This window comes from Leptodactylus fuscus, unplaced genomic scaffold (assembly GCF_031893055.1).
Source record: "Leptodactylus fuscus isolate aLepFus1 unplaced genomic scaffold, aLepFus1.hap2 HAP2_SCAFFOLD_197, whole genome shotgun sequence".
Taxonomy (NCBI): Eukaryota; Metazoa; Chordata; class Amphibia; order Anura; family Leptodactylidae; genus Leptodactylus; species Leptodactylus fuscus.
The window spans coordinates 36,274-56,510 of NW_027440220.1; the positions used below are offsets into that span (position 1 = coordinate 36,274).

Sequence of the window (20,237 nt, forward strand, 5' to 3'; positions counted from 1 at the left end):
AGAGCACAGGCCGGGGTGAGGGGTCCTGAGACACGGGATATATCCAGCACCTCAGAGCACAGGCCGGGGTGAGGGGTCCTGAGACACGGGATATATCCAGCACCCCCGAGCACAGGCCGGGGTGAGGAGTCCTGAGACACGGGATATATCCAGCACCTCAGAGCACAGGCCGGGGTGAGGGGTCCTGAGACACGGGGATATATCCAGCACCCCCGAGCACAGGCCGGGGTGAGGAGTCCTGAGACACGGGATATATCCAGCACCTCAGAGCACAGGCCGGGGTGAGGGGTCCTGAGACACGGGATATATCCAGCACCTCAGAGCACAGGCCGGGGTGAGGGGTCCTGAGACACGGGATATATCCAGCACCTCAGAGCACAGGCGGGGGTGAGGGGTCCTGAGACACGGGATATATCCAGCACCTCAGAGCACAGGCCGGGGTGAGGGGTCCTGAGACACGGGATATATCCAGCACCTCAGAGCACAGGCCGGGGTGAGGGGTCCTGAGACACGGGATATATCCAGCACCCCCGAGCACAGGCCGGGGTGAGGGGTCCTGAGACATGAGATATATCCAGCACTTAGAGCACAGGCCGGGGTGAGGGGTCCTGAGACACGGGGATATATCCAGCACTTAGAGCACAGGCCGGGGTGAGGGGTCCTGAGACACGGGGTATATCCAGCACCTCAGAGCACAGGCGGGGGTGAGGGGTCCTGAGACACGGGATATATCCAGCACCTCAGAGCACAGGCCGGGGTGAGGGGTCCTGAGACACTGGGTATATCCAGCACCTCAGAGCACAGGCCGGGGTGAGGAGTCCTGAGACACGGGGTATCCAGCAGAGTTGTTGGAGTAGTTATGCTGGGGGCAGTAGTTGGGGCAGTTATGCTGGGGGCAGTAGTAGTTGGGGCAGTTATGCTGGGGGCAGTAGTAGTTGGGGCAGTTATGCTGGGGGCAGTAGTAGTTGGGGCAGTTATGCTGGGAGCAGTAGTAGTTGGGGCAGTTATGCTGGGGGTAGTAGTAGTTGGGGCAGTTATGCTGGGGGCAGTAGTAGTTGGGGCAGTTATGCTGGGGGCAGTAGTAGTTGGGGCAGTTATGCTGGGGGCAGTAGTAGTTGGGGCAGTTATGCTGGGGGCAGTAGTAGTTGGGGCAGTTATGCTGGGGGCAGTAGTAGTTGGGGCAGTTATGCTGGGGGCAGTAGTAGTTGGAGTAGTTATGCTGGGGGCAGTAGTAGTTGGGGCAGTTATGCTGGGGGCAGTAGTAGTTGGGGCAGTTATGCTGGGGGCAGTAGTAGTTGGGGCAGTTATGTTGGGGGCAGTAGTAGTTGGGGCAGTTATGCTGGGGGCAGTAGTAGTTGGGGAAGTTATGCAGGGGGCAGTAGTAGTTGGGGCAGTTATGCTGGGGGCAGTAGTAGTTGGGGCAGTTATGCTGGGGGCAGTAGTAGTTGGGGCAGTTATGCTGGGGGCAGTAGTAGTTGGGGCAGTTATGCTGGGGGCAGTAGTAGTTGGGGCAGTTATGCTGGGGGCAGTAGTAGTTGGGGCAGTTATGCTGGGGGCAGTAGTAGTTGGGGCAGTTATGCTGGGGGCAGTAGTAGTTGGGGCAGTTATGCTGGGGGCAGTAGTAGTTGGGGAAGTTATGCAGGGGGCAGTAGTAGTTGGGGCAGTTATGCTGGGGGCAGTAGTAGTTGGGGCAGTTATGCTGGGGGCAGTAGTAGTTGGGGCAGTTATGCTGGGGGCAGTAGTAGTTGGGGCAGTTATGCTGGGGCAGTAGTAGTTGGGGCAGTTATGCTGGGGCAGTAGTAGTTGGGGCAGTTATGCTGGGGGCAGTAGTAGTTGGGGCAGTTATGCTGGGGGCAGTAGTAGTTGGGGCAGTTATGCTGGGGCAGTAGTAGTTGGGGCAGTTATGCTGGGGGCAGTAGTAGTTGGGGCAGTTATGCTGGGGGTAGTAGTAGTTGTGGCAGTTATGCTGGGGGCAGTAGTAGTTGGGGCAGTTATGCTGGGGGCAGTAGTAGTTGGGGCAGTTATGCTGGGGGCAGTAGTAGTTGGGGCAGTTATGCTGGGGGCAGTAGTAGTTGGGGCAGTTATGCTGGGGGTAGTAGTAGTTGTGGCAGTTATGCTGGGGGCAGTAGTAGTTGGGGCAGTTATGCTGGGGGCAGTAGTAGTTGGGGCAGTTATGTTGGGGGCAGTAGTAGTTGGGGCAGTTATGTTGGGGGCAGTAGTAGTTGGGGCAGTTATGCTGGGGGCAGTAGTAGTTGGGGCAGTTATGCTGGGGGCAGTAGTAGTTGGGGCAGTTATGCTGGGGGCAGTAGTAGTTGGGGCAGTTATGCTGGGGGTAGTAGTAGTTGTGGCAGTTATGCTGGGGGCAGTAGTAGTTGGGGCAGTTATGCTGGGGGCAGTAGTAGTTGGGGCAGTTATGCTGGGGGCAGTAGTAGTTGGGGCAGTTATGCTGGGGGCAGTAGTAGTTGGGGCAGTTATGCTGGGGGCAGTAGTAGTTGGGGCAGTTATGCTGGGGGCAGTAGTAGTTGGGGCAGTTATGCTGGGGGCAGTAGTAGTTGGGGCAGTTCTCCTCGGGGGTTATTGCTGAGGACAGGTGCCCCTCTGATGCCGGTGCCAGGTTCTCTCCCTGTGCCAGGCCTGCAGGCGCCGGGTCACAGGAACCTCCTTTTCTATTTTTGTCCTCCATCTTTCAGCGCCCGCCAGGAACCTGAATCCCACCCAGGACTATTTTGTTAGCTGTGGAAGGACACGGTGACGCGGGCGACATACTTACCATTCCCAGCGCAGCGTGACACGGGCACAGGACAGCGCGCTCTCTAGAAAGCAGCTGAAGAGGAGGGGGAGGGGAGGGCGACACTGTTTATAGAAAGTCCTCAGTGTCCTCTGCTGGAGCCCAATACTCATTAACCTGTAATGTGCTGGTGTTACCCTGCAGGGGGCGGGGCAGGCTCATAGCTCCTCCTGTCTGTATCACCCTGCAGGAGGCGGGGCAGGCTCATAGCTTCTCCTCTGTATCACCCTGCAGGAGGCGGGGCAGGCTCATAGCACCTTCTGTCTGTATCACCCTGCAGGGGGCGGGGCAGGCTCATAGCTCCTCCTGTCTGTATCACCCTGCAGGAGGCGGGGCAGGCTCATAGCTCCTCCTATCGGTATCACCCTGCAGGGGGCGGGGCAGGCTCATAGCTCCTCCTCTGTATCACCCTGCAGGGGGTGGGGCAGGCTCATAGCTCCTCCTCTGTATCACCCTGCAGGAGGCGGGGCAGGCTCCTAGCTCCTCCTCTGTATCACCCTGCAGGAGGCGGGGCAGGCTCATAGCTCCTCCTCTGTATCACCCTGCAGGGGGCGGGGCAGGCTCATAGCTCCTCCTCTGTATCACCCTGCAGGGGGCGGGGCAGGCTCATAGCTCCTCCTCTGTATCACCCTGCAGGGGGCGGGGCAGGCTCATAGCTCCTCCTGTCTGTATCACCCTGTAGGGGGCGGGGCAGGCTCATAGCTCCTGTCTGTATCACCCTGTAGGGGGCGGGGCAGGCTCATAGCTCCTGTCTGTATCACCCTGTAGGGGGCGGGGCAGGCTCATAGCTCCTGTCTGTATCACCCTGTAGGGGGCGGGGCAGGCTCATAGCTCCTGTCTGTATCACCCTGTAGGGGGCGGGGCAGGCTCATAGCTCCTGTCTGTATCACCCTGCAGGGGACGGGGCAGGCTCATGGCTCACTTTTCAGTATGTAGTCAGACATGTTATTTCAGTGACGTGACACCCCCTTCCCCTCCCCCTCTATTAATCTGATCTTCTTAAATGATTGCATGAAGCTTTAGTGAGTGAGAGATTTCGGGAGGAGGAGATGGGGGGAGGGGGTGCAGGGCGCTACTGGCTAATTTACTGCTGGTCAGATAGACATGATGATCATTTAACCCCTTGCTACATGACAGAGCTGGCCCTCCCCTTCATATGTCCTGTGCACGTCTCCTTGCATGTTGTCACCACACGTGTTTGCCGCTTCTCTCGGCGTCTCCTGGCATTGTAAGCACCAGGGAATACTGTAATGATTTATGCCTGGACAGTCGCTGGCAGGTCCTCGGTCACATTATATCTCCTCTGGTACAGGGGGCCTGGTCTGACTACTAAATATTAAGGTCACTTTGCTGCCGCGCCTTCCTGTCTATCAGTGTCAGTCGCGTATGTTCAGGCTGTGCAGCTTCGGGCTGGTAAATAAGTACTGTAGGGATCACAAATCGGGTCCGTCTACTAGTTGTATGTGCATATGGAGGAGTAGATGGCAGGCGTCCCCTAGAACTAATAAAAGAAACCCCCATCATTGTCACCCCCAAATCTGAAATAAATCCCCCAGAGGTGTCTGCTGTGTCCAGACTAGTGTAGTTTGGTGGTGCGATGTTATGGACAGGTGTTGTTTGTGTTTCCAGGCCTGGGAGTACCTTTGTTAGGTGTCTGGAAGAGTTTGGTGTTGACAGTTACAGGTGTAGTTTAGTTGGGTGTCTGATAGACTGGTGTTGGCAGGTACAGGTGTAGTTTATTTGGGTGTCTGATAGACTGGTGTTGACAGGTATCGGTGTAGTTTAGTTGGATGTCTGATAGACTGGTGTTGGCAGGTACTGGTGTAGATTAGTTGGGTGTCTAGTAGACTGGTGTTGGCAGTACTGGTGTAGTTTATTTGGGTGTCTGATAGACTGGTGTTGTCAGGTACCTGTGTAGTTTAGTTGGGTGTCTAGTAGACTGGTGTTGGCAGGTACAAGTGTAATTTAGATTGGTGTCTGATAGACTGGTGTTGGCAGGTACCGGTGTAGTTTAGTTGGGTTTCTGATAGACTGGTGTTGGCAGGTATCGGTGTAGTTTAGTTGGATGTCTGATAGACTGGTGTTGGCAGGTACTGGTGTAGATTAGTTGGGTGTCTAGTAGACTGGTGTTGGCAGTACTGGTGTAGTTTAGTTGGGTGTCTAGTAGACTGGTGTTGGCAGGTACAAGTGTAATTTAGATTGGTGTCTGATAGACTGGTGTTGGCAGGTACCTGTGTAGTTTAGTTGGGTGTCTGATAGACTGGTGTTGGCAGGTACAAGTGTAATTTAGATTGGTGTCTGATAGACTGGTGTTGGCAGGTACCGGTGTAGTTTAGTTGGGTTTCTGATAGACTGGTGTTGGCAGGTACCGGTGTAGTTTAGCTGGGTGTCTGATAGACTGGTGTTGGCAGGTACCGGTGTAGTTTAGTTGGGTGTCTGATAGACTGGTGTTGGCAGGTACCGGTGTAGTTTAGCTGGGTGTCTGATAGACTGGTGTTGGCAGATATTGGTGTAGTTTAGTTGGATGTCTGATAGACTGGTGTTGGCAGGTACCGGTGTAGTTTAGTTGGGTGTCTGATAGACTGGTGTTGGCAGGTACCGGTGTAGTTTAGTTGGGTGTCTGATAGACTTGTGTTGGCAGGTACAAGTGTAATTTAGATTGGTGTCTGATAGACTGGTGCTGGCAGGTTCAGGTGTAATTTAGATTGGTGTCTGATAGACTGGTGTTGGCAGGTACCGGTGTAGTTTAGCTGGGTGTCTGATAGACTGGTGTTGGCAGGTACCGGTGTAGTTTAGTTGGGTGTCTGATAGACTGGTGTTGGCAGGTACCGGTGTAGTTTAGCTGGGTGTCTGATAGACTGGTGTTGGCAGGTACCGGTGTAGTTTAGCTGGGTGTCTGATAGACTGGTGTTGGCAGGTACCGGTGTAGTTTAGTTGGGTGTCTGATAGACTTGTGCTGGCAGGTTCAGGTGTAATTTAGATTGGTGTCTGATAGACTGGTGTTGGCAGGTACCGGTGTAGTTTATTTGGGTGTCTGATAGACTGGTGTTGGCAGGTACCGGTGTAGTTTATTTGGGTGCCTGATAGACTGATGTTGTCAGGTACCGGTGTAGTTTATTTGGGTGTCTGATAGACTGGTGTTGGCAGGTACAGGTGTAGTTTATTTGGGTGTCTGATAGACTGGTGTTGGCAGGTACCGGTGTAGTTTATTTGGGTGTCTGATAGACTGGTGTTGGCAGGTACCGGTGTAGTTTATTTGAGTGCCTGATAGACTGATGTTGTCAGGTACCGGTGTAGTTTATTTGGGTGTCTGATAGACTGGTGTTGGCAGGTACAGGTGTAGTTTAGTTGGGTGTCTGATAGACTGGTGTTGGCAGGTACAGGTGTAGTTTAGTTGGGTGTCTGATAGACTGGTGTTGGCAGGTACCGGTGTAGTTTATTTGGGTGCCTGATAGACTGATGTTGTCAGGTACCGGTGTAGTTTATTTGGGTGTCTGATAGACTGATGTTGTCAGGTACCGGTGTAGTTTATTTGGGTGTCTGATAGACTGGTGTTGGCAGGTACCGGTGTAGTTTATTTGGGTGTCTGATAGACTGGTGTTGGCAGGTACCGGTGTAGATTGCTTGAATATTTGGAGGACTGTGGAATTGGCAGATACTTCTGTAGGCTGGTTAGATGCTTGAAAGACTGTTGTCTTGGCAGGTGCTAGTGTAGTTCATTTGGGTGTGTGTGAGACACTGGTTTTGACAGGGACTATTGTAGTATGGTTGAGAGTCTTGAATACTTACAGTCCTATGAAAAAGTTTGGGCACCCCTATTAATCTTAATCATTTTTAGTTCTAAATATTTTGGTATTTGCAACAGCCATGTCAGTTTGATATATCTAATAACTGATGGACACAATAATATTTCAGGATTGAAATGAGGTTTATTGTACTAACAGAAAATGTGCAATATGCATTAAACCAAAATTTGACCGGTGCAAAAGTATGGGCACCTCAACAGAAAAGTGACATTAATATTTAGTAGATCCTCCTTTTGCAAAGATAACAGCCTCTAGTCGCTTCCTGTAGCTTTTAATCAGTTCCTGGATCCTGGATGAAGGTATTTTGGACAAACAATTCAAGTTCAGTTAAGTTAGATGGTCGCCGAGCATGGACAGCCCGCTTCAAATCATCCCACAGATGTTCAATGATATTCAGGTCTGGGGACTGGGATGGCCATTCCAGAACATTGTAATTGTTCCTCTGCATGAATGCCTGAGGATTTGGAGCTTTGGTGTTTTGGATCATTGTCTTGCTGAAATATCCATCCCCGGTGTAACTTCAACTTCGTCACTGATTCTTGAACATTATTCTCAAGAATCTGCTGATACTGAGTGGAATCCATGCGACTCTCAACTTTAACAAGATTCCCGATGCCGGCATTGGCCACACAGCCCCAAAGCATGATGGAACCTCCACCAAATTTTACAGTGGGTAGCAAGTGTTTTTCTTGGAATGCTGTTTCTTTTTGGACGCCATGCATAACGCCTTTTTTTTATAACCAAACAACTCAATTTTTGTTTCCAAAATGAAGCTGCCTTGTCCAAATGTGCTTTTTCATACCTCAGGCAACTCTATTTGTGGCGTACGTGCAGAAACGGCTTCTTTCTCATCACTCTCCCATACAGCTTCTCCTTGTGCAAAGTGCGCTGTATAGTTGACTGATGCACAGTGACACCATCTGCAGCAAGATGATGCTGCAGCTCTTTGGAGGTGTCTGTGGATTGTCCTTGACTCTTCTCACCATTCTTCTTCTCTGCCTTTCTGATATTTTTCTTGGCCTGCCACTTCTGGGCTTAACAAGAACTGTCCCTGTGCTCTTCCATTTCCTTACTATGTTCCTCACAGTGGAAACTGACAGGTTAAATCTCTGAGACAACGTTTTGTATCCTTCCCCTGAACAACTATGTTGAACAATCTTTGTTTTCAGATCATTTGAGAGCGGGCTGTCCATGCTCGGCGACCATCAAACTTAACTGAACTTGAATTGTTTTGTAGAAAGAAATGGTCCAAAATCCCTTCATCCAGGATCCAGGAACTGATTAAAAGCTACAGGAAGCGACTAGAGGCTGTTATCTTTGCAAAAGGAGGATCTACTAAATATTAATGTCACTTTTCTGTTGAGGTGCCCATACTTTTGCACCGGTCAAATTTTGGTTTAATGCATATTGCGCATTTTCTGTTAGTACAATAAACCTCATTTCAATCCTGAAATATTACTGTGTCCATCAGTTATTAGATATATCAAACTGAAATGGCTGCTGCAAATACCAAAATATTTAGAACTAAAAATGATTAAGATTAATAGCAGTGCCCAAACTTTTTCATAGGACTGTATGGGTTAATACATACTGATTTAGTTTGGATGTGTGTTTGGAGGACTGTGTAGTACGGTTGTGTTTCTGGATGACGGGTGTGTTTGGTTACTGCTGTAGTTTGTTGTGTTGTCTGCAGGATTGTTTCTGTCTCTGGTTGTCAGGTACATTGGTTACTGCTGTACTTGGTGTTGTTTCTTTGTTGTTTGGCTTCATGTTGTGCAGACGATTGTTTGCAAATACTGGTGTAGTTTGCACAAGGTTTCGTATTGGAAGTCTATATTACTAGTCTAATTGTGTAACATCCACATAACAGTGTAGTTTGTTTGTCGTATTGTATCCAGATAAGTGTGTCAGTACAGCGTTGCTAGGTGTCAGTGGGCCTGTCAGTTATCCTGGTAACGGTGTTGCTCGGTTACATAAGTGGTTACTTGTTTTGTTTGTGTTGTTTCCAGGCAACATGCTAGACTGTAAATCTTGTTTGTGGTGTGTCCAATTAGTTTGGTGGTGACATTTCTACATAAGATCTGATTTCCGTTTGTACATAAGATGGCTATGTCTGGTGACGTGAGTACTTTAATGATGGACGTCTGTACAGTCGTTGGGCAGTCTGTTCCGCCCCATCGGCGTGCAGCTTGTTTGGGATAATCAGCTTGGTCTGATCACTACAGTATATCCAGGTAAGACTGTTATCGTCTGTCGGGAAGGGTTATAGCAGCTTCTGTAGGCTACACACAGATGACGTAGTATAGGGTGTGGTATATCAGTTACATATTGTACATGGGCATATAATGGATGGTGGGAGCCTCGCCTGTAATAAAGGCTGCAGAAACCATGTATTTGGCCCCAGTGTAGGGAATCGGAAGGTGTATTTTTGGGGTATCCAAGAAAACAGTGTAATTTGACTGTTCTGCATTCGTCCTACAATTCAGCATGGTTCTTTGGTTGTGTGTCGGATTGTGAGTGGCAAGGGTGCTGCATTCTGGTTGTACAGGAGCCTTGTATCCAGGTAACACTTAAATGGGTTGTATCCAGAAGGTATCGTTATATGAATATAACCCTGTATAGTGTGAGTACGGTGTAGATGGTTATCAATGTGAGGTGACCCAGTAACATTATTGACTATAAGATCCTGTTTTATACTTTGGAGTGTGATTGTTGTGCATCCATGTTACAGTGTAGTTTGTCTTATGTTTTATGGATGACTGTGTGTTCTGATATCAGAGGACTGTGTGATATAATTGTGTTTCAGGTGGTTGCGTGACGTAATGTGTTGAGTCTGATGGTCTTTTTAGGATTGTGTATGGGGTTATTTGCAGATAATGGTGTAGTTTTACTCTGTGTATAAGGTTGTGTGTGATTGTGTTGTGTCCATGTCACAGTATACTCGCTGAACTTGATGGTTGTGTATCTGGGTAGCTTTGGTGTTTGTGTAGTGATTGTGATATATCTGGGCTACATTGTTGTGTGACGCGATAGAATCTGGTTGTATATTGCTTAGAGTTTTGTACACAGATGATGTGGTTTGTTGTGCGATATCAGTTGTGATCTTAGTGTTTGTTTGTAAACAGTCTGTGCGCTGTAGACAGCATTGTATCCAGTCCACAGTGTAATGTGGCAATAGGTTGTCTAACTTTGCACTGTAAAGAGTATTGTATCCTGGTTACGGTGTAGTGTGTTCTTTGTCTGCACTGTAGACAGCATTGTATCCAGGTTATGGTGTAACTTGGCAGTGTATTTTCAGACTGTGCACTGTAGACAGCATTGTTTCCAAGTTACGGTGTAGTACTGTAGTGTATTGTATAACTTTTCACAGCGGACAGCATTGTATCCAGGATATGGTGTCACTTCACAGTGTATTTTCTGATTTTGCACAGTAAACTGCATTGTATCTAGGTTATGTAGTTCTGCAGTATATTTTCTGATTGTGCGCTGTAGACAGTATTGTACCCAGGTTACGGTGTAGTACTGCAGTGTATTGTGTTACTGGGAATCGTAGACCTCATTTTACCTGTTTATGGTGTAATGTGGCAGTATGTTGTCTGACTGTGCACTGTAACCTGCTCTGCAGGTTACAGTGTAGTAGTACTATGTGTGCTCTGCAGGTTACGGTGTAGTAGTACTATGTGTGCTCTGCAGGTTACGGTGTAGTAGTACTATGTGTGCTCTACAGGTTACAATGTAGTAGTACTATGTGTGCTCTGCAGGTTACGGTGTAGTAGTGCTATGTGTGCTCTGCAGGTTACGGTGTAGTAGTACTATGTGTGCTCTGCAGGTTACGGTGTAGTAGTACTATGTGTGCTCTGCAGGTTATGGTGTAGTAGTACTATGTGTGCTCTGCAGGTTACGGTGTAGTAGTACTATGTGTGCTCTGCAGGTTACGGTGTAGTAGTACTATGTGTGCTCTGCAGGTTATGGTGTAGTAGTACTATGTGTGCTCTGCAGGTTACAGTGTAGTAGTACTATGTGTGCTCTGCAGGTTACGGTGTAGTAGTACTATGTGTGCTCTGCAGGTTACAGTGTAGTAGTACTATGTGTGCTCTGCAGGTTACGGTGTAGTAGTACTATGTTTGCTCTGCAGGTTACGGTGTAGTAGTACTATGTGTGCTCTGCAGGTTACGGTGTAGTAGTACTATGTGTGCTCTACAGGTTACGGTGTAGTAGTACTATGTGTGCTCTGCAGGTTACGGTGTTGTAGTACTATGTGTGCTCGGCAGGTTACGGTGTAGTAGTACTATGTGTGCTCTGCAGGTTACGGTGTAGTAGTACTATGTGTGCTCTGCAGGTTACGGTGTAGTAGTGCTATGTGTGCTCTGCAGGTTACGGTGTAGTAGTGCTATGTGTGCTCTGCAGGTTACGGTGTAGTAGTACTATGTGTGCTCTACAGGTTACGGTGTAGTAGTACTATGTTTGCTCTGCAGGTTACGGTGTTGTAGTACTATGTGTGCTCTGCAGGTTACGGTGTAGTAGTACTATGTGTGCTCTGCAGGTTACGGTGTAGTAGTACTATGTGTGCTCTGCAGATTACGGTGTTGTAGTACTATGTGTGCTCGGCAGGTTACGGTGTTGTAGTACTATGTGTGCTCTGCAGGTTACGGTGTAGTAGTACTATGTGTGCTCTGCAGGTTACGGTGTAGTAGTACTATGTGTGCTCTGCAGGTTACGGTGTAGTAGTACTATGTTTGCTCTGCAGGTTACGGTGTAGTAGTACTATGTGTGCTCTGCAGGTTACGGTGTAGTAGTACTATGTTTGCTCTGCAGGTTACGGTGTAGTAGTACTATGTGTGCTCTGCAGGTTACGGTGTAGTAGTGCTATGTGTGCTCTGCAGGTTACGGTGTAGTAGTGCTATGTGTGCTCGGCAGGTTACGGTGTAGTAGTACTATGTGTGCTCTGCAGGTTACGGTGTAGTAGTACTATGTGTGCTCTGCAGGTTACGGTGTAGTAGTACTATGTGTGCTCTGCAGGTTACGGTGTAGTAGTACTATGTGTGCTCTGCAGGTTACGGTGTAGTAGTACTATGTGTGCTCTGCAGGTTACGGTGTAGTAGTACTATGTGTGCTCTGCAGGTTACGGTGTAGTAGTACTATGTGTGCTCTACAGGTTACGGTGTAGTAGTACTATGTGTGCTCTGCAGGTTACGGTGTAGTAGTACATGTGTTCTCTGCAGGTTACGGTGTAGTAGTACTATGTGTTCTCTGCAGGTTACGGTGTAGTAGTACTATGTGTGCTCTGCAGGTTACGGTGTAGTAGTACTATGTGTGCTCTGCAGGTTACGGTGTAGTAGTACTATGTGTGCTCTGCAGGTTACGGTGTAGTAGTACTATGTGTGCTCTGCAGGTTACGGTGTAGTAGTACTGTGTGTGCTCTGCAGGTTACGGTGTAGTAGTACTGTGTGTGCTCTGCAGGTTATGGTGTAGTAGTACTGTGTGTGCTCTGCAGGTTACGGTGTAGTAGTACTATGTGTGCTCTGCAGGTTACGGTGTAGTAGTACTATGTGTGCTCTGCAGGTTACGGTGTAGTAGTACTATGTGTGCTCTACAGGTTACGGTGTAGTAGTACTATGTGTGCTCTGCAGGTTACGTGTAGTAGTACTATGTTTGCTCTGCAGGTTACGGTGTAGTAGTACTATGTTTGCTCTGCAGGTTACGGTGTAGTAGTACTATGTGTGCTCTGCAGGTTACGGTGTAGTAGTACTATGTGTGCTCTGCAGGTTACGGTGTAGTAGTACTATGTGTGCTCTGCAGGTTACGGTGTAGTAGTACTATGTGTGCTCTGCAGGTTACGGTGTAGTAGTACTATGTGTGCTCTGCAGGTTACGGTGTTGTAGTACTATGTGTGCTCTGCAGGTTACGGTGTAGTAGTACTATGTGTGCTCTGCAGGTTACGGTGTAGTAGTACTATGTGTGCTCTGCAGGTTACGGTGTTGTAGTACTATGTGTGCTCTGCAGGTTACGGTGTAGTAGTACTATGTGTGCTCTGCTGGTTACGGTGTAGTAGTACTATGTGTGCTCTGCAGGTTACGGTGTAGTAGTACTATGTTTGCTCTGCAGGTTACGGTGTAGTAGTACTATGTTTGCTCTGCAGGTTACGGTGTAGTAGTACTATGTTTGCTCTGCAGGTTACGGTGTAGTAGTACTATGTTTGCTCTGCAGGTTACGGTGTAGTAGTACTATGTGTGCTCTGCAGGTTACGGTGTAGTAGTACTATGTTTGCTCTGCAGGTTACAGTGTAGTAGTACTATGTGTGCTCTGCAGGTTACGGTGTAGTAGTACTATGTGTGCTCGGCAGGTTACGGTGTAGTAGTACTATGTGTGCTCTACAGGTTACGGTGTAGTAGTACTATGTGTGCTCTGCAGGTTACGGTGTAGTAGTACTATGTGTGCTCTGCAGGTTACGGTGTAGTAGTACTATGTTTGCTCTGCAGGTTACAGTGTAGTAGTACTATGTGTGCTCTGCAGGTTACGGTGTAGTAGTACTATGTGTGCTCTGCAGGTTACGGTGTTGTAGTACTATGTGTGCTCTGCAGGTTACGGTGTAGTAGTACTATGTGTGCTCTGCTGGTTACGGTGTAGTAGTACTATGTGTGCTCTGCAGGTTATGGTGTAGTAGTACTATGTGTGCTCTGCAGGTTACGGTGTAGTAGTACTATGTTTGCTCTGCAGGTTACGGTGTAGTAGTACTATGTTTGCTCTGCAGGTTACGGTGTAGTAGTACTATGTGTGCTCTGCAGGTTACGGTGTAGTAGTACTATGTGTGCTCTGCAGGTTACGGTGTAGAGTGTTGTCCAGCTGTTCACTGTATTTGGTTACTGTGTACTTTGGTCATGTGACAGTCTTCCAGCATGGCGTCCAGTCTGACCAGTCAATCCCAGTGCTTATTTTGAAATATTCCACGGGCTGAGTCGGATTTTCCTTCCCTTTAATGAGCTGGGGCGGGAGGGGGGGGATGTCTATTTTAGTAGGGTGAGGATTATAGGACAGAGGAGGCTGACACTGCTCATCACAGGACGACAGGAAATCTTAGTCTCAGGGTGATTCCCTGCAGCCAACTTCACAGGACTCTGCCGAACAGGGGGATCCTGGGGGCCGCACAGGAGGATGCTGGGAAGGATTAGACTGCTGGTGTGCATGACATGAAGGTAGGGGAGGGGCCGCGCCGCAACTCACTACAGGGGCCACAAGTTGTGGGGGGTGTAATGGGAATATGGGCAATTATATACATTGATGCCATCACACCGATGACTACAAGGTGGCAGGCGCTGAATGGACTATGGGTGGGCAGCGAGGGGCACGAGATGGCAGGCGCTGAATGGACTATGGGTGGGCAGTGAGGGGCACGAGATGGCAGGCGCTGAATGGACTATGGGTGGGCAGTGAGGGGCACGAGATGGCAGTCGCTGAATGGACTATGGGTGGGCAGTGAGGGGCACGAGATGGCAGGCGCTGAAGGGACTATGGGTGGGCAGCGAGGGGCACGAGATGGCAGGCGCTGAATGGACTATGGGTGGGCAGTGAGGGGCACGAGATGGCAGTCGCTGAATGGACTATGGGTGGGCAGCGAGGGGCACGAGATGGCAGGCGCTGAAGGGACTATGGGTGGGCAGTGAGGGGCACGAGATGGCAGGCGCTGAAGGGACTATGGGTGGGCAGCGAGGGGCACGAGATGGCAGGCTTTGAATGGACTATGGGTGGGCAGTGAGGGGCACGAGATGGCAGGCGCTGAAGAGACTGTGGGTGGGCAGCGAGGGGCACGAGACGGCAGGCGCTGAATGGACTATGGATGGGCAGTGAGGAGCACAAGGTGGCAGGCGCTGAATGGACTGTGGGTGGGCAGTGAGGGGCACAAGGTGGCAGGCGCTGAATGGACTATGGGTGGGCAGTGAGGGGCACAAGGTGGCAGGCGCTGAATGGACTATGGGTGGGCAGCGAGGGGCACGAGACGGCAGGCGCTGAATGGACTATGGGTGGGCAGTGAGGGGCAGGAGACGGCAGGCGCTGAATGGACTATGGGTGGGCAGTGAGGGGCAGGAGACGGCAGGCTCTCAGTGGTTGCAGTGAGTATACACCTGTATACAGTCACTTATAGACGTCTTCTCTCCGCAGACAATCAGTTCAGGATGTCTATACTGGAGCGCCTGGAGCAAATGGAACGTCGTATGGCTGATATGAGCTCTGGGCAGCACCAGCCACCGGCAGCACCACAGGGCGGCCCCCGCACCGGAGACACGCAGGTTAGTGCCCTCTCTACAAATATATGTCCCCCCACCTGTGTGTATACTCATCACCTGTATATATACCTGTCTGTGTATATACTCATCACCTGTATATATACCTGTCTGTGTATATATTCATCACCTGTATACCTCTCTATGTATATACTCATCACCTGTATACCTCTCTATGTATATACTCCTCACCTGTATATATACCTGTCTGTGTATATACTCATCACCTGTATACCTCTCTATGTATATACTCATCACCTGTATATATACCTGTCTGTGTATATACTCATCACCTGTATATATACCTGTCTGTGTATATACTCATCACCTGTATATATACCTGTCTGTGTATATACTCATCACCTGTATACCTCTCTATGTATATACTCATCACCTGTATACCTCTCTATGTATATACTCCTCACCTGTATATATACCTGTCTGTGTATATACTCATCACCTGTATACCTCTCTATGTATATACTCATCACCTGTATATATACCTGTCTGTGTATATACTCATCACCTGTATACCTCTCTATGTATATACTCATCACCTGTCTATATACCTTTCTACGTATATACTCATCCCATCTCCTGTGTGTATACCTGTCTGTGTATATACTCATCTCTCTACCTGTATATATACCTGTCTGTGTATATACTCATCTCTCTACCTGTATATATACCTGTCTGTGTATATACTCATCTCTCTACCGGTATATATACCTGTGTATATACTCATCTCTCTACCTGTATATATACCTGTCTGTGTATATACTCATCTCTCTACCTGTATATATTCCTGTCTGTGTATATACTCATCTCTCTACCTGTATATATACCTGTGTATATACTCATCTCTCTACCTGTATATATACCTGTCTCTGTATATACTCATCTCCCCACCTGTATATATACCTGTCTGTGTATATACTCATCTCCCCACCTGTATATATACCTGTCTGTGTGTATACTCATCTCACCACCTGTATATATACCTGTCTGTGTATATATTCATCTCTCTACCTGTATATATTCCTGTCTCTGTATATACTCATCCACCCACCTGTCTGTATACCTGTCTGTTATATACCCCTCCTTCCACCTGTCTGTTATATACCCCTCCTTCCACCTGTCTGTATACCTGTCTGTTATATACCTCTCCTTCCACCTGTCTGTTATATACCTTTCCTCCCACCTGTCCGTATACCTGTCTGTTATATACCCTTCCTCCCACCTGTCCGTATACCTGTCTGTTATATACCCTTCCTTCCACCTGTCGGTATACCTGTCTATTATATACCCTTCCTTCCACCTGTCTGTATACCTGTCTGTTATATACCCTTCCTTCCACCTGTCTGTATACCTGTCTGTTATATACCCTTCCTTCCACCTGTCTGTATACCTGTCTGTTATATACCCTTCCTCCCACCTGTCCGTATACCTGTCTGTTATATACCCTTCCTCCCACCTGTCTGTATACCTGTCTGTTATATACCCTTCCTCCCACCTGTCTGTATACCTGTCTGTTATATACCCTTCCTCCCACCTGTCCGTATACCTGTCTGTTATATACCCTTCCTCCCACCTGTCGGTATACCTGTCTGTTATATACCCTTCCTCCCACCTGTCGGTATACCTGTCTGTTATATACCCTTCCTTCCACCTGTCTGTATACCTGTCTGTTATATACCCTTCCTTCCACCTGTCTGTATACCTGTCTGTTATATACCCTTCCTCCCACCTGTCCGTATACCTGTCTGTTATATACCCTTCCTTCCACCTGTCTGTATACCTGTCTGTTATATACCCTTCCTTCCACCTGTCTGTATACCTATCTGTTATATACCCTTCCTTCCACCTGTCTGTATACCTGTCTGTTATATACCCTTCCTTCCACCTGTCTGTATACCTGTCTGTTATATACCCTTCCTTCCACCTGTCTGTATACCTATCTGTTATATACCCCTCCTTCCACCTGTCTGTTATATACCCTTCCTTCTTATAATCTGGCTCCTGTATTCGCCCCATATTCACACCTTGCTTTCTTGGCCTCCCCCTTGCACAGACTTGTTGTGGTTGTCACTACGTTTCTGGCTCGTGGGGAGGGGGATGAACCGTCTGTTTAAATTTCCATTAGACGTCACATGAGATTTACTAAGTGGATTATAAGCTTCTTAAGTTACAGACAATATTTTCCACCACGTCTGTTCGGAGGGTGAGGGGGGTGTCAGCTTTGTATTCCCTGGGGGGGGGGGGGATCCATATCTACGTCTGCCTCTCCGGAGACAACACAGGGACCCCTCAGCCCTGATCAACTTACTGCCACTCCTGCTAGATCCCTCGGACTGTACCTGCTCTAGTATAATAGTGGATCCCTCAGACTCTGTATCTGCTGTGAGATAACACTAGATCCCTCAGACTGTACCTTCTCTGAGATAATACTAGATCCCTCGGACTGTACCTGCTCTAGTATAATACTAGATCCCTCAGACTGTATCTGCTGTGAGATAATACTAGATCCCTCAGACTGTACCTTCTCTGAGATAATACTAGATCCCTCAGACTCTGTACCTGCTCTGAGATAATACTGGATCCCTCAGACTCTTTACCTGCTGTGAGATAACACTAGATCCCTCAGACTCTGTACCTGCTCTGAGATAACACTAGATCCCTCAGACTGTATCTGCTCTGAGATAACACTAGATCCCTCAGACTCTGTACCTGCTCTGAGATAATACTGGATCCCTCAGACTCTTTACCTGCTGTGAGATAACACTAGATCCCTCAGACTCTGTACCTGCTCTGGGATAACACTTGATCCCTCAGACTCTGTATCTGCTCTGAGATAATACTGGATCCCTCAGACTCTGTACCTGCTCTGAGATAATACTGGATCCCTCAGACTCTGTACCTGCTCTGAGATAATACTAGATCCCTCAGACTGTACCTGCTCTGAGATAACACTAGATCCCTCAGACTCAGTACCTGCTCTGGGATAACACTTGATCCCTCAGACTCTGTATCTGCTCTGAGATAATACTGGATCCATCAGACTCTGTACCTGCTCTGAGATAATACTAGATCCCTCAGACTGTACCTGCTCTGAGATAATACTGGATCCCTCAGACTCTGTACCTGCTCTGAGATAACACTAGATCCCTCAGACTGTACCTGTTCTAGTGTAATACTGGATCCCTCAGATTCTGTACCTGCTCTGAGATAACACTAGATCCCTCAGACTCTGTACCTGCTCTGAGATAACACTAGATCCCTCAGACTCTGTACCTGCTCTGAGATAATACAAGATCCCTCAGACTGTACCTGTTCTAGTATAATACTGTATCCCTCAGACTCTATACCTGCTCTGAGATAACACTAGATCCCTCAGACTCTGTACCTGCTCTGGGATAACACTTGATCCCTCAGACTCTGTACCTGCTCTGAGATAATACTAGATCCCTCAGACTCTGTACCTGCTCTGAGACAACACTAGATCCCCCAGACTCTGTACCTGCTCTGAGATAACACTAGATCCCTCAGACTGTATCTGCTCTGGGATAACACTTGATTCCTCAGACTCTGTACCTGCTCTGAGATAACACTAGATCCCTCAGACTCTGTACCTGCTCTGAGATAATACTAGATCCCTCAGACTCTGCACCTGCTCTGGGATTACACTAGATCCCTCAGACTCTGTACCTGCTCTGAGATAACAATATACCCCTCAGACTGTATCTGCTCTGGGATAACACTTGATCCCTCAGACTCTGTACCTGCTCTGAGATAACACTAGATCCCTCAGACTCTGTACCTGCTCTGAGATAATACTAGATCCCTCAGACTCTGCACCTGCTCTGGGATTACACTAGATCCCTCAGACTCTGTACCTGCTCTGAGATAACACTAGATCCCTCAGACTGTATCTGCTCTGGGATAACACTTGATCCCTCAGACTCTGTACCTGCTCTGAGATAACACTAGATCCCTCAGACTCTGTACCTGCTCTGAGATAATACTAGATCCCTCAGACTCTGCACCTGCTCTGGGATTACACTAGATCCCTCAGACTCTGTACCTGCTCTGAGATAACACTAGATCCCTCAGACTGTATCTGCTCTGGGATAACACTTGATCCCTCAGACTCTGTACCTGCTCTGAGATAATACTAGATCCCTCAGACTCTGCACCTGCTCTGGGATTACACTAGATCCCTCAGACTGTACCTGCTCTAGTATAATACTGGATCCCTCAGACTCTGTACCTGCTCTGAGATAACATTAGATCCCTCAGATTCTGTGTCCACTTTGTGATAATACTAGATCCCTTAGATTCTGTATTTGCTCTGTGATATCACTAGATCCCTCAGATTCTGTATCTTTTCTATGATAATAATGGATTCCCCAGACTCTTTGTGATAACACTAGATTAGCCTCTCACCATAAGGTCCTATCTATAACACTGGATCCCTCAGACTCTGTACCTGCTCTGAGATAACACTAGATCCCTCACATTCTGTATCCACTTTGTGATAGTACTAGATCCCTTAGATTCTGTATTTGCTCTGTGATATCACTAGATCCCTCAGATTCTGTATCTTTTCTATGATAATAATAGATCCCCAGACTCTTTTCTTTGTGATAACACTAGATTAGCCTCTCACAGTAGATCCACCATAAACTCCTATCTATAACACTAGATCCAACAGCTTCAGTCTCTTCTCAGTGATCACACTGGATTCACCACTCCCGGATAACTATGATAATACTGGATCCACCAGCTTCTTTTCTGTATACATGTTTCATGTCTGTGGGTAGGTTGTCAGTAGATCCTAATTTTCCTGCTATTTTAGGTGTCCGCATCCGACACCTTTGAAGCTCGTCTGGTTGCGGTATGTGAGAAGATGATGTCACAGACCTGCTGGGTGACATCAGACCTTCTGGCACATGAGATGAGTTTCCGCGGGATGACTCTGCTACATCTGGCCGCGGCTCAGGGCTATGCCCGACTTATCGAGACCCTGATACAATGGAGGTGAGTGGCGGTGTCAGACCCCGGAAGGACAACACCCAGAGATGTCAGATGTTTATTCCATGCCATTGTGTCTACAGGAGCCTCCACTCTCAGAGCTTGGCTGTGGAATTGGAAGTGGACCCTCTGAATGTCGATCACTTCTCCTGCACGCCCCTGGTGAGTACCTGATACTAGTGCCTGGTGTCATGTCCTCCTGGCCAGGACTGTTGTGGTCTGCGATCACATTGGCTGAGGTCTGTGCCTGAGATGAGCTGTTTCCACCTGGTGCGTCCTCCTGACGCTATCAACCTGTGACACCATCACCCCCTGACGCCATCACCTCCTAAT

General features: G+C 48.3%; 1 protein-coding gene across 4 annotated transcripts in view; it reads left to right on the plus strand.

Annotated features, from left to right (window-relative positions):
• Window positions 1–20,237, plus strand: part of CAMTA2 (calmodulin binding transcription activator 2) — a 60,202-nt gene that overhangs the window by 33,666 nt on the left and 6,299 nt on the right. For all 4 annotated transcript variants that reach the window (XM_075261549.1, XM_075261551.1, XM_075261550.1 and 1 more), the window contains exons 12-14: window positions 14,752–14,879; window positions 19,729–19,910; window positions 19,988–20,066. In XM_075261549.1, coding sequence (XP_075117650.1) covers window positions 14,752–14,879; window positions 19,729–19,910; window positions 19,988–20,066 — 389 coding nt within the window. The remainder of the gene's footprint in view (window positions 1–14,751; window positions 14,880–19,728; window positions 19,911–19,987; window positions 20,067–20,237) is intronic.